Genomic DNA, 12,425 nt, shown 5'->3' on the forward strand with positions numbered 1-12,425 from the left:
AATGCTTCTTGAACTCTAAGGTACATGAACATATGGCTCATCTAGGAAGCAATTCTATGTGATAAAGAACTTTAGTGCTTGGCCATGGAAAAGGGGAAGAGGAACAGGGGGCGTCCTGGGACTGAGAGGCAATGTCTGTGGGTTGTTTGAGGGGGTAAAGAAGTCCTGTAGGGGAAGGGAGAAATTGCAGTCAAGAGGATGGCTCTGAGCTGGTGCCAAGATGAACAGATGATGGCTGGGGAACAGCCAGGAGGGCAGGTGCAGGGCCAGGGCAAGGAGAGGGCCAGGGAGGGAAAGTTCAGGGAGGAGGCTGAGGGAGAGGGTGCTGGGCTCACAGGGAGGCTGGGAAGAGGGGCACAGAGGATGCTTGGTGGTTAGAGGCCTGCAGGCAGGGATGTACATCTGGTGACCCAACTTAGCTGAGGGTGGGGCAGAGCCTTCCTGGGAGCTCTGGGCAGCCAGATCAGCCACTGGCTCATCCTTTCATCGTTCATTTGTGCACACGCAGTCAGAGTCTGTCCTTTGTGCTGGAAGTATCTCCTCCCTCAGCCCTGCCCAGGGACTGCCCCATGCCCAGCTCCACACCTCTTTGATGGCGGCCATGCGCACAGTCTCATAGTAGTGCAGGGGTGCGTTGGGCGTGCTCATGTCGTAGCCAAAACCTGCAACTGCCACCTCATCACAGCCGTGTAGTGCCATGGTCACTGCCACACTGCCAAGGGTCGGGATGTTCTGGAGGAGGAAAGGAAGGAGGTGCAGAGTTCAGCTGGAAGGCTGAGTTAGGCTGAGACCCTCAGCCAAGCTCCCCAGAGCCAAGCTCCATTCCTGAGGACTGAGCCCTCTGTTATTGCCCTGCCACCCAGTTGTTCCCTCCCAAGGCACCTCTGACCCACTTGTCCTCTTCCCTCTCCCAGGACCCAGCTATCTCACCCCCCGGCCCATGAGGCCATTGTTGAAGGGCAGTCCGATGAGGTTGAAGGCAGCCTCCTGGATGAAATACGGGTTGAGAATGCGAATCTCAGGGGGCTCCTTGGGCACTCGAGTGGCCACAGATTTCCAGAAGCCATCCAATGCACTCTGTAGACAGCATAAGTGGGCATGAGCTGGGCACACACTTGCAATGGGACTGGGTGAGTGGCAGGGACCCAAAGTGTGTACAGGCCAATGAGAAACAAGGCGGGGGCATGAGGTGTATCTTGGGGAAGCTGGGGCATGTGGAATAAACACGGCTGGTAGAGAGAGGACTCGGTGTGTGGTGGAGACACAAGGTATGTGACAGAGACAAGGGTATGTGGTGGAGAAGAGTGAGCGTGTAGTGATGCCACAGTGTGAAATGGAGGATACAAAGTGAGCTGCAGGGCAGGGCATGGTGTAGGATGCTGGGGTGTGGTGCTCTGGCCTGAGGGGGTTCTTGGGCCAACAGGAAGACCTAACAGCCCAGCTGTCCCCCCTCCCCTTCGCAGCTACTGAGGGGCCCTGGAGGAGCCTGCCCTCTCTCTAGTATCTGCTCTGCTGGGCTCGCCTCCTTTCCTTTCTGTTGTCTTCTTGCTCTCTCAGTCAACTGTTCTAAAGTGACCCTGAAAAATAAAGACAGAATGTGAGCTGGTATGGCACAGCAGAAGAATACTCAAATCCCAGTTCTGCCACTAGGTGTTGGGTGACTTTGGGTAAGCGACAAGCTCTCTGAGCTGCCATTTCTTTTCTGTTTTTTTTTTAAAGATTGGCACCTGAGCTAACATCTGTTACCAATCTTTTATTTTTTTTCCTTCTTCTTCTCTCCAAAGCCCCCCGGCATATAGTTGTATATTCTAGTTGTGAGCGCCTCTGGTCGTGCTATGTTGGACGCCACCTCAGCATGGCCTGATGAGCAGGGCCATGTCCACGCCCAGGATCTGAACCAGCAAAACCCTGGGCTGCTGAAGCCAAGTGTGTGAACCTAACCACTTGGCCACGGGGCCGGCCCCTGAGCTGCCATTTCTTCAACTGCAAAATGAGATCATTCTTCCCTGAGAGACCTCAGAATAGTACTGGAAAGGCATCAGCTTTGAAACATGACATCTCAGTGTCCATTACAGGGCCACAACTTCCTCTCCTTCCAACCCTCTCCCTCCCTCTAGTCTGTCCGACCAGTGACATCCCCCCCATCTGCTCAGTCCATGAGCCCCTCTCAGTCTAGTCCTGGAATTATGTCACTTCAGCTATTCTCTCATGAACTCCTTGAACCCCCTGCCCCTTGCCCTTCTACTGCCCTAGCCCAGGAAAACCCTGAACTTGGGATCAACCCACTCATCTACCTTGTCCACCCTTATGACCAGGCTTCTGAGTACTGCTGGAGAAAGTCACAAATAAGCCCTGAAGACTGGAGGCATTACCAAACCATGGGCTCTAACCCATTATTTCCAGGGAGTTTGTTATTAGCCTAGAAAACCTAAAGGAATCAACTAAACTTAAAATGGATAGAATAATTTAGTAATGGGATCTGTATTCCAATAGGAAATAGTTATCAGATAGAATAAAAAAGAGGTCCCATTTGCAATCCTACAAAAAATATCAAATGCTGAGCAATAAACTTAAATATGTGGAGCCTATAGTAAAAAAAATCTATAATCCTTTATTGAGAGATATAAAAAGATGACCAAAAAAATGGAAGAGACAAACTATATCCTTGGATAGGAAGGGTGAATATTAACACAATGCCAATTCCTCCCAGATTAATGTAGGCTTAACATAATTCTAGGAAAAATCCCAGTAGGATTTATTTATTTATTTGAAATTTACCAAAAGGATTCCAGAAACTCATCCAAAAGCTCTAACAGTAAAAACAGTCCCCCAAATTTAATTAGATATTAGAGTATATTATGAATTTTCAATGACTAAAACAGTGGCAGACATATAAGAATCAATACAAAGATCAGTGAAACAAGATAGCCCAGAAGCAGATCAATATACAGTCATGCGTTGCTTACCCATGCGGATACATTCTGAAAAATGCGTCATTAGGCGATTCTGTTGTTGTGTGAACATCACAGAGGTACTTACACACATCTATGATATAGCCTACTACACACCTAGGCTGTGTGGTACTAATCTTATGGGACCACCATCATATATGCGGGCCATTGTCGACTGAAACGTTATGCGGCACATGACTCTGTGTGTGTGTGTATACATATAAGCTTGGGTTATGATAAAGGAAGCTTCACCATCAGTGGGAACAAGAGGATTTTCTCAGCAAGTGATATATGAAAATTTGCTATTTAGAAAAAAGATCCATTTACTTCCTCTCCTCACACCATACACAAAATAACTAAATGCTAAAAAAGTAAAACTAAAAGAAAATTTAGATGTATATTTTATCATTAAACTTCCTAAACATCAATGCAATGTTAGAAATAAAAAGATAAACAGATTTGACTTTGTAAACACTTTTAAGTGTTTTGGTACATCAAAAATATAATAAGCAAAATTAAGAGGGAAACAAAAAAGTGGGAAAAATTTTGCCGCAAATAATAAGAAATACATATTTTAAAAACTCATGAAAAATCAATGACACCCCTAAAAATGGGAAAAGAACATGAAATAGGATTAATAAACATGAAAACACTTAACAGTGACAAAGAAATGCAAATTAAAATAACAAGATACTATTTTTTATCTTCTACAAGAGGTATGTGTGTGTGCATCTGTAGATCTTAGTGCTTGTGGTGTATGCTGAGGTAGAATTCTCTGCACTGCCAGAGGAGTAAAGTTTGGTATAGCCTTTCTAAAAAGCAATCTGAAAATATGTGTCAAAAGCCTCAACGATGTTTGTACCTCAGGACTGCAACATTTCTCTTCTAAAAGTAATCAGAGTGGTGAAGACCTTTGTAAAAATCTGTTTATTACAGTGTTATTTATAAAAGTGAAAAACCAAAAAAAATCCAAAGGTTGACAATAGAGGTTTGGTTAAATGATACATGTATATAACTGCATGTCATAGACATCAAAATTATGTTTTCTAAGAGTTTTGTCACAGGGATGTATCATGATCTATATAACCAATCCTCTGTTCTTGGACATTGAAATTGCGTCTGGTTTCCCCAGACCTGCTCCTCCTCCTGTGTTCCCTAGCCTCTACTGTGCATCCAGTCTTCCAAACCAGGAACCTGGAAATTGACCTTACATTCTTCATCTCTCCAGCCCATCCTGTCCTACTGGTTCTTTTGATTCTATCTTCTTAGAATCCCACAGATCCATCCCTTCCTCCCAAACCCACTGCTACCACCTGAAGTTAAGGTCTCATCATCTTTCAATTGGACCATCATAATGACTGGTCATTTACAGCGTCTGTCTTGTTGACTGCTAAATACCGCAGAGCCCAGTAGAGTGACTGGAACATAAATGGTACATAACAATTGTTGAATTCCATTCATTTACTCAACAAACATGTAATGAGTGCCTAGAATGGGCCACCTCTGCCTCTGAGACCACTTTCCACTCTCTGCCTCAATGATCTTTCTATTTACAAACCAGATCACATCACCATTGCCCACATGAGCTCTGAGCTTTTTAGCCACTAAGGCCTGCCTGCCATTCCAGTTTCCGTTTCAGCCCCTCTGAAGTCCCCACCTGCTAATTCACGCCTCTATGCTTTTGCTGTTGCTGTTCCTTCTGTCTCTAATGGCCTTCCCATCTCTATCCATCTGATCCACGCCTACTTGTTTTTTAAGACTCAGCATCTCTTCCTTCCTCATGTCTTTCCTGACCCCCTTCATCCCAAGGTAGAAATGACCTCTAACCTTTGAGAGGTGATAAAATATAGAGTTAAGATCTGCTATGCTTTGAACGTTTGTGTCCGCCTCCCCAAATTCATATGTTAAGCACCTAATGCCCAAGATGATGGTATTAGGAGGTGGGAGCCTTTGGGCGGTGATTAGGTCATGAGAGTGGAACCCTCATGAATGGTATTAAGGCCCTCATAAAAGAGGTCCAAGAGAGATCCCTTGCCCCTTCTCCCAAAAGAGGACATAATGAAAAGATGACTGTCTAACCAGGAAGCCCTCACCAAACACCAATCTGCCAGTGCCATGATCCTGGACTTCTCAGCTTACAGAACCGTGAGAAACAAATTTCTGTTGTTTATAAGCCACACAGTCTGCCGTATTTTGTTATAGCAATCCGAGCTGACTAAGACAGAAGATCCTTGGGCCCGGATCCAACTTTACCTCTGGTCACTCACTGTGTGGAGACCTTGGGCAAGGAACTTACCGTTTTCTTACAGATAAACCAGGGATACTAACAGTATTTATCTTATGGGCTGTTGTGAGAATTAAATGAGGTAATTCAGGCTGAGTACCCAGCTCACAGTCAATGGTACACTGGTGGTGTGTTATGACCCTCCGCCCCACAGGCTAGGGGCTCACATCAGATTCGTTTCTGTGGCCCAGCTCAGCACCTGGCAGCGGGTGTTAAAGGAGACGTGAAATCCACCCACGGCTCCTCCACTGCCCTCAGCAGCAGCAAAGGGCTCCCCACTGGTCAGTACCTCTTCAGGCATGTCTTCCGCTGCCTTCAATGGACTGTCTCTGCTTCAGCCACTTCCTCCTCGTGTCTCCCCACCTCCGTGGCAACATCTCTTTCTCTGGTAAATTCTATCTGTCCTCTAAGGGTCAGCTCAAAGTATAGGCTCTTGGGGCAAACAAGTCTCAGCCCCAGTGAGACCGAGAGAGCAGACCTCAGACCACCTTCCTCCTCTGTCTCCCTCTCTACGTCCAGAAGAAGTGTGTGTGCAAGGGAGGTAAAGGTAGAGATAACATGACCAGGAGGAAAGGGAAGGCTGGAGAAATGGCCAAGATCTTATGCAGAACTGGGGAGAGGCCCCTCCTAGGAGGACCAGATGTGGACTGAAAAGAACGGCAGGTGCCAGCCTGTGCCAAGTGAGGCACTGCCCCTGTCCCTTCTCCAGAGACTGAGGCCCCAACAATTCCCCACCTGGGGCTCCTGCCCATGCCTGCCCCACACACACCTAAAGAGGAGAAAGCACAGGGGCTGCTCGAGATCGGTGGAGAGAGCCAGGAAGGGGCACAGCTAGGGGGTAGGGGTGTGTGTATGGGCTTCAGGCCAGTTTTCACAGACATTATTTATATCTCTTCAACTTTTACCCACTTCACAGGTATGGGACCCAAGATGAAGCAATGCTCAAGGTCATGTGAGTGGCTGTGCCAAGACTCAAACCTGAGCGTTGTGACTCCAAGGGTGTTCTTTCTGCCACACCATGCATTATCATCACTATTGTTCTCCCTCAGGAAGTCTGGGGGCCTGGGGTCAAGGGTGAATGAGACCACCTTTCTTCCCTCCAGGAGCTCTAAGGTGAGTTAAGGATCACTCTGGTTGGTGTCCCACACCTCATTTCACAGAGGGGACTGAGGCTCAGAGATGCAAGGGGAAGTGCCTAAAATCCACATGCAGCTGGGGAGAATCTAGGCGGGATCCAACTTCAGAACCTGGTTCTTTCTGTGACTTGAGATGCCCTCTCTGAAACAATGTCTCTTGGCTTTTCCCGTGTGCTAAAAGTCCCATATGTAACCACTGTGTGAAAGTGTAGGAAATTAGCTTATTATCTCAAACCCCCTTTGAGAATCTGACCAAAGCCCCAGCGGGGAGGGAAAAGCTTCTGCCTCTCTTTCCATCTTTACTCTTTCCTGTGAGAAGAAACGACTGATCTGACTGCTTAGATTTAAGGATGTGTGTGTCACATTTAGCAGTATGAGATGAAGTTACACACACACACATAGGTTTTTGAGTCCCTGCTCCTCCTATGCAGCAGTGGGGACGCTGAGGCAGAGCCTGCCTCCTGGTCTCTGCCTCTGCTCACCGCGTGCTGAGAGCTCTGAAGCTCTTACTGCCTTAGGGCCAGCAGCCAGCAGCAGTGGAGAGTCATGCTGGGACTCTGGGGACAGGAGCCTTGTGCTTGGGTCTCAAGTCCCAGAGAGCCCAGCTTTAGAGCACTGGGAACCAGCACAATGAACAATTCAGTGCTGATATTTCATTTTTTTCCCAGCTGTCACTGTCCTGATACAGAGCCTCCTCAGGAATTTCAGAGAAAGGAGGAACAATAAGACCAAGATATGATTTGGGCATCGCCGCGTTTCCCCAGCCATAAAAATATCAAGAACCAACAAAACTTCAGCCTGTCTCCTAAAATAACAGCTATGGCTCCTCTTCTCAGAAAAACATACACAGGCACACACACAACATATCTTGCATACTACTGAAGAAGGTCACAGAATCCCTGAAGTCAAGGGGATATGCTGACTTCAGATTAAGAATCTCTGGGGGGCTGGCCCCATGGCCAAGTGGTTAAGTTCGCGTGCTCTCCTTTGGCAGCACAGGGTTTCGCCGGTTTGGATCCTGGACATGGACATGGCACCGCTCATCAGGCCATGCTGAGATGGCATCCCACATGCCACAAGTAGAGGGACCCACAACCAAAAAATATATGACTGTGTACCAGGAGGGCTTTGGGGAGAAAAAGGAAAAATAAAATCTTAAAAAAAAAAACCAAAAAAGAATCCCTGGTATAGGGGCCGGCCCCATGGCTGAGTGGTTAAGTTTGTGCGCTCTTCTTCGGTGGCCCAGGGTTTTGCCGGTTCGGATCCTGGGCGCGGACACAGCACTGCTCATCAGGCTATGCTGAGGTGGCATCCCACATGCCACAAGTAGAGGGACCCACAACCAAAAAATATACGACTGTGTACCAGGAGGGCTTTGGGCAGAAAAAGGAAAAATAAAATCTTAAAAATAAAAACAAAAAAGAATCTCTGCTATAGGGTAAGAAGAGATGAGAACCCAGAACAGAATTCTATAAACACCAACGTTTAAAAGGTAGGTGGATACAGAGGAGGCTGTGGAGGAGACTGAGAAGGAACACTAAGAGAGGTGGGAAGAACTAAGGAGAGTGTGATGCAGTGGAAGATGATGGGCCTTGGAGTCTGGAAACCCTAAGCTCACATCCTGATTCCACATCTGTGTGACCTGGGGCACGTCACACAATCTCTTTAAGCCCTATGCATAACAGGAGTGACAAGACCTACTTCCCAGCTAGTGTGAGGATTAAATGAGATGCTGTGCATTTTACAGCATCTGGCACCATGTTTGGCACACAGCAAAAGCCCAATCATTCTTATCGATGATGAGTGAGCATCACAGAAGCCACGAGAGAGAAGCAGAGGGTGTGTCAGATGCCACAGAGAGGCCAGTGCATAGACAGACATACATTCAAATGGGGGAGCCAGCTTTTCCCTCTGGTTCCCTGTAGGAGGGCAGTGGGCGCTGGAGGCCTTCCTGCTGCTGGGTGACACACCCAAGCCTGCCACCAAACATAGCCCCATCCCAGAAGGCTTCTCACATCGCATTTCCTTGACCAACAGGACACAACATAGAGGCCTATAAAGCCAGTCAGTGATGCTGTCCCTGGAATGGTCAAACCTCTCCTCAAGGCCAGCTGTGGGCTGCATTCTTGGCTGAATCCCTCCTCTTCCAAGAATGTCCCTGCTTCAGTGAAGTCTGGACCTAGCTCACCCGTGGGAGCCGCCAGGCTCCTGCTGCTGCACCTTGTTCTGCTCTTGTCAGAACAGCCAGGAGCAATAGGGAAAAGCGCCGGGAAGAAGGTGCCTTCCCCGCTAGGCTCCTGCAGTGTTGCCATGCACCCTTGCAGGGTTCTTCCCTGGCAGCCTCTTCCTCCCTCTCTGCCGGGAGAGAAGCAGTCTATGTGCCAAGATGAGGAGTCTGGGGATAGGGAGACTGACTATGGGCTGGCTTTGTGCAATCAAGAGTGGGGCAGATGTTGCACTCCTTCTCTCCCTGCTCCACTGCCTTAGGACAGGTCACCAGCTCTCACTGGGGTCACTCTAATAGCCACCAAGTCTCCCTGCCTCCATCCTGCCTTCCTTCAATTCATTCACTTCTCTGCACAAATCTGATCTGACACTCGCAGGGCTAAAATCTTCAGTGGCCTTCTACTGCCCACTGAGACAGCTTGTCAGGATAATTAAGAGCATAGGTCTGGTTTTTGTCTTCCTTATTCAAAAGGAGTTCATAATCCAGTGGAAAATACAGGACTGTGTACAAATATCTCAATACATGGTATAATTATTATGATGTGAGAAAGAGCTGACATATCGAAAAAATGTTCACATGCATAGTACATAAAATGGGAGGAAGAGCAAGGTGACATACTAAGAGAACCAGAAGCAAAATGAAGAAGAGCTTGAAAAGAAGGCTATTTATAGATGTAGATGTTCCAGAGCTCATTATTAACCTGGATCAACCAATCAACAAATAAATACAGGAGTGCCTGTTATATATATATAAGTCATTTACTTTTTGTGCAAATATATTCTATAATATCTTACACAACCAACATCCCTCAAAACATTGATTACAATCACACAAAAAGAGACCTTTAAGAACATCTGGTCCAGTCCCGTCCTAAAGAAGCCAAGGGCCCAAGAGGGTTGTTTTCTTCTCCAGTCTATTTCTGGAGGGATCCAGCCACCATCGCTCATCCTCAACAACCTAGATTCGCATCCTCAACGTCCCTTGACCTTCCCTTCTCCCTGATCCCTAGGAACCAAGTGACTACCAAATCTGTGGCTTCTGTGCCGATCCATCACACAACTGTATCCTTCCCACCTTCAGGCTCTTCATCAGCTCACCCCTCCTTGCAGACTAGGCTGCCCCAATAATTCCATAGGTCTGTTTTTGAACCCTGACACCCTAACTACTAACTCTGTGTCCCTAGGCAAGTTCTTTTTTTTTTTTTTGAGGAAGATTAGCCCTGAGCTAACTGCTGCCAATCCTCCTCTTTTTGCTGAGGAAGACTGGCCCTGAGCTGACATCCATGCCCATCTTCCTCTACTTTATATGTGGGACGCCTACCACAGCATGGCGTGCCAAGCAGTGCCATGTCTGCACCCGGGACCTGAACCAGTGAACCCCGGGCCAAAGCGGAACGTGCGCACTTAACCACTGTGGCACTGGGCCAGCCCTGCTAGGCAAGTTCTTTAACCTTTATAAGTCTCATTATCCTCTTCTATAAAATATGGGAAATAGGAAGTTCCTACTTCATAGTGCTATGACAATTAAAAGTCACACACATAATATGTTTGGTACAAGGTCACCTCATTAGCTTCTGCTATTATTAGTCTTCAGGATAAAGACCAAGCTCCTTGATGTGAGTTTGTCTTAGAAGACCCTTCACCATCTGTCCCCCGCCTACCCAGCCTCAACTCCAGTCATTGCCCCTCCATCCATTCAGCCTCATCCCTAACATTCATGGGGCCAGGGATAAAATTACAAATGGATGTCCACGTACCATATGTCTAAATTCTAGATTCTAAATATTTGAAAGATAAATCAAGGCATCAAGCTGTTAAATGAAATATATTCTATCCTCCCTTGAAAAAAGACCTGGAAGGCCCAGTTTGAATTTAGAATTCTGACTCCTGGAGATCTGTGCTGGACCGTGCTGGTGTAGGAAGAGCTAGCCATAGCCTGCCTCCCTTCTCTTTCCACCCTGGTCCCACTTCACACCATGAGAAGTATTGTACACATGTGTGTGGATGCCCTAGCTTTCAAGTTCTGCTCACAGCCTCTGCAAACAGCCCTCCTTTGGGCTAGGAGTACGCACAGGGAGGTGTACTCTGCCCTCAGGAGGATGAAAGTAGATTAGGCATTACAGGGAAAGAAATTGTTAGGTCTCCAGTACCTGTTAACGGTCTAGTAAGGGAGGATGGGCCTGGAGTGGGTATTTCCCTCTTGATACTGCATATTCCTCTCTACTCCATGGCAAAGGGTGTGGCTGGAGGAAAGCCAGAATGGAACCCAGGACAACCCAGGTCTAAGGGCAATACTGCACCCATGCCACACACCAGTTACAGTGAATTATTTTTAATTCATTAAATATACCACACGCATTGCCAATGCTATTTTCTGTGCCAGAAACTTCATCTTCATCTAGCCAACTTCTACAAGAAGAGGCTAGAGTAAGCAGCTTGGTTAAGGCCCAAGGCTTACATAAGTGTCCTGGAGGCCAAGAAATGGGGTGGCCAGGCCTTCATGACCAGGGTGGCATTTGTTGCCCTGTGCCCAGGCCCTGACGCTCTCCCTGACACACCCACTCCGGGGCCCTGTGCCTGGGCATTCTGCCCAGCAGGCAGGCAATGCTTGCCTTCCTGAATCTCACTTCTCAGAAGGTGATCATCATCCTCAGATGAGCACAATGAGTCAAGTGTTGTCATGTGCACTGTCTCACTCCCTCCTTATAGCAGTATAATAGGGAGCCATGCAGGGCTTTTATTATCCCCATTGTACACAAGAGGAAAATGAACCTCACTGGTTTCCACTCCCAATACTAAGTCCTATGCTGTTTCACCGACCTTACCCATACAGAAGGAGCCAGGGTGAGAGCAGCTGTGATGGCTGGTCCAAGTGCCCACACCCTCTGCAGGGTTGCTGGACGGCTGCTGTATACTCTGTCAAGTAGTTGAACCATAATTTATATAATAAACCCCTTAGGTTATATTTGTATTTGGCCATTATAAATAACACTATAATAAAAATCTTTGTGTGCAGATTTTTCCTTCCTTTGGGTGATGGCTCTGGGTGCCAAGTGCCATTTCCTTTCCAAAAAGCTTGTCCCCATTTATGCTGCAACCAGTAGCCTTTGAGAGCACCTGTCACTGTCCTCGTGCCAGAATCATGTTTTATAATTCAAACATAGTCTTTAAAGATGTGGTAAGTGATAAACGGCATTCTGTTGCCTTCACATGAATTTCTCTGACTGCTGGGCAGGTGACATATTTCTGTTGTTTACTAGTTATATTTCTTTCTGTGTAATCTGTTCAGTCTCCTGCCCATTATCTGCTGGGGTCCTACTGGTTTTCTCATCAACTTTCACGATTAGCATTTGTCTGTCATATTTCCTAAATATATTTTTCAAACTTTTGTGGTATCCAGTCTTTTTTTGTTGTTAATTCAGCTTAAATTTTCATATATTATCAGATCTGATTTCTTCTAGTACTTCTGTCCCTGTAAAGTTTTTTTCCCTCCAGGGATTTGATTTCTATTCCACTTTCTTCAACATTTCCTTTGGTTGTATTTTTACATTTTACTTTTAGTCCATATGGAATTTATTTTGATGTATGCTATGAGGAGAGGGTCAAAAGACCTTTTGAAAGCTATATTTGGAAAATGCAATGAACGAAAAGAGGAGTCGGCTTGGGGCCGGCTGTGCAATGCTGACAGACAACTGAAAGAGGCAGGGCGCCCGGGGCTGTTTGGTTTTCATTTCTTTATCAAGGAGAATGATCTTGGAACTGCAGAAAGATCAAACATGGCTAAGAGGAAAGAGATTCCCAGAAGAGGCAAGAGGAGAGCAAAAGGAT

At 46.7% G+C, this 12,425-nt stretch overlaps 1 protein-coding gene across 8 annotated transcripts in view; it reads right to left on the reverse strand.

The window, feature by feature from the left end:
* Positions 1–12,425, reverse strand: part of ST3GAL3 (ST3 beta-galactoside alpha-2,3-sialyltransferase 3) — a 193,247-nt gene that overhangs the window by 6,011 nt on the left and 174,811 nt on the right. For 7 of the 8 annotated variants that reach the window (XM_005607122.4, XM_014737325.3, XM_070260137.1 and 4 more), the window contains 2 exons: positions 931–1,077; positions 586–732 (listed from right to left, as the gene is read on the reverse strand). The exons of the other annotated variant lie outside the window; for it this stretch is intronic. In XM_005607122.4, coding sequence (XP_005607179.3) covers positions 586–732; positions 931–1,077 — 294 coding nt within the window. The remainder of the gene's footprint in view (positions 1–585; positions 733–930; positions 1,078–12,425) is intronic. 8 annotated transcript variants of the gene reach the window in all.

The sequence above is a fragment of the Equus caballus genome, chromosome 2, assembly GCF_041296265.1.
Source record: "Equus caballus isolate H_3958 breed thoroughbred chromosome 2, TB-T2T, whole genome shotgun sequence".
Lineage (NCBI taxonomy): Eukaryota > Metazoa > Chordata > Mammalia > Perissodactyla > Equidae > Equus > Equus caballus.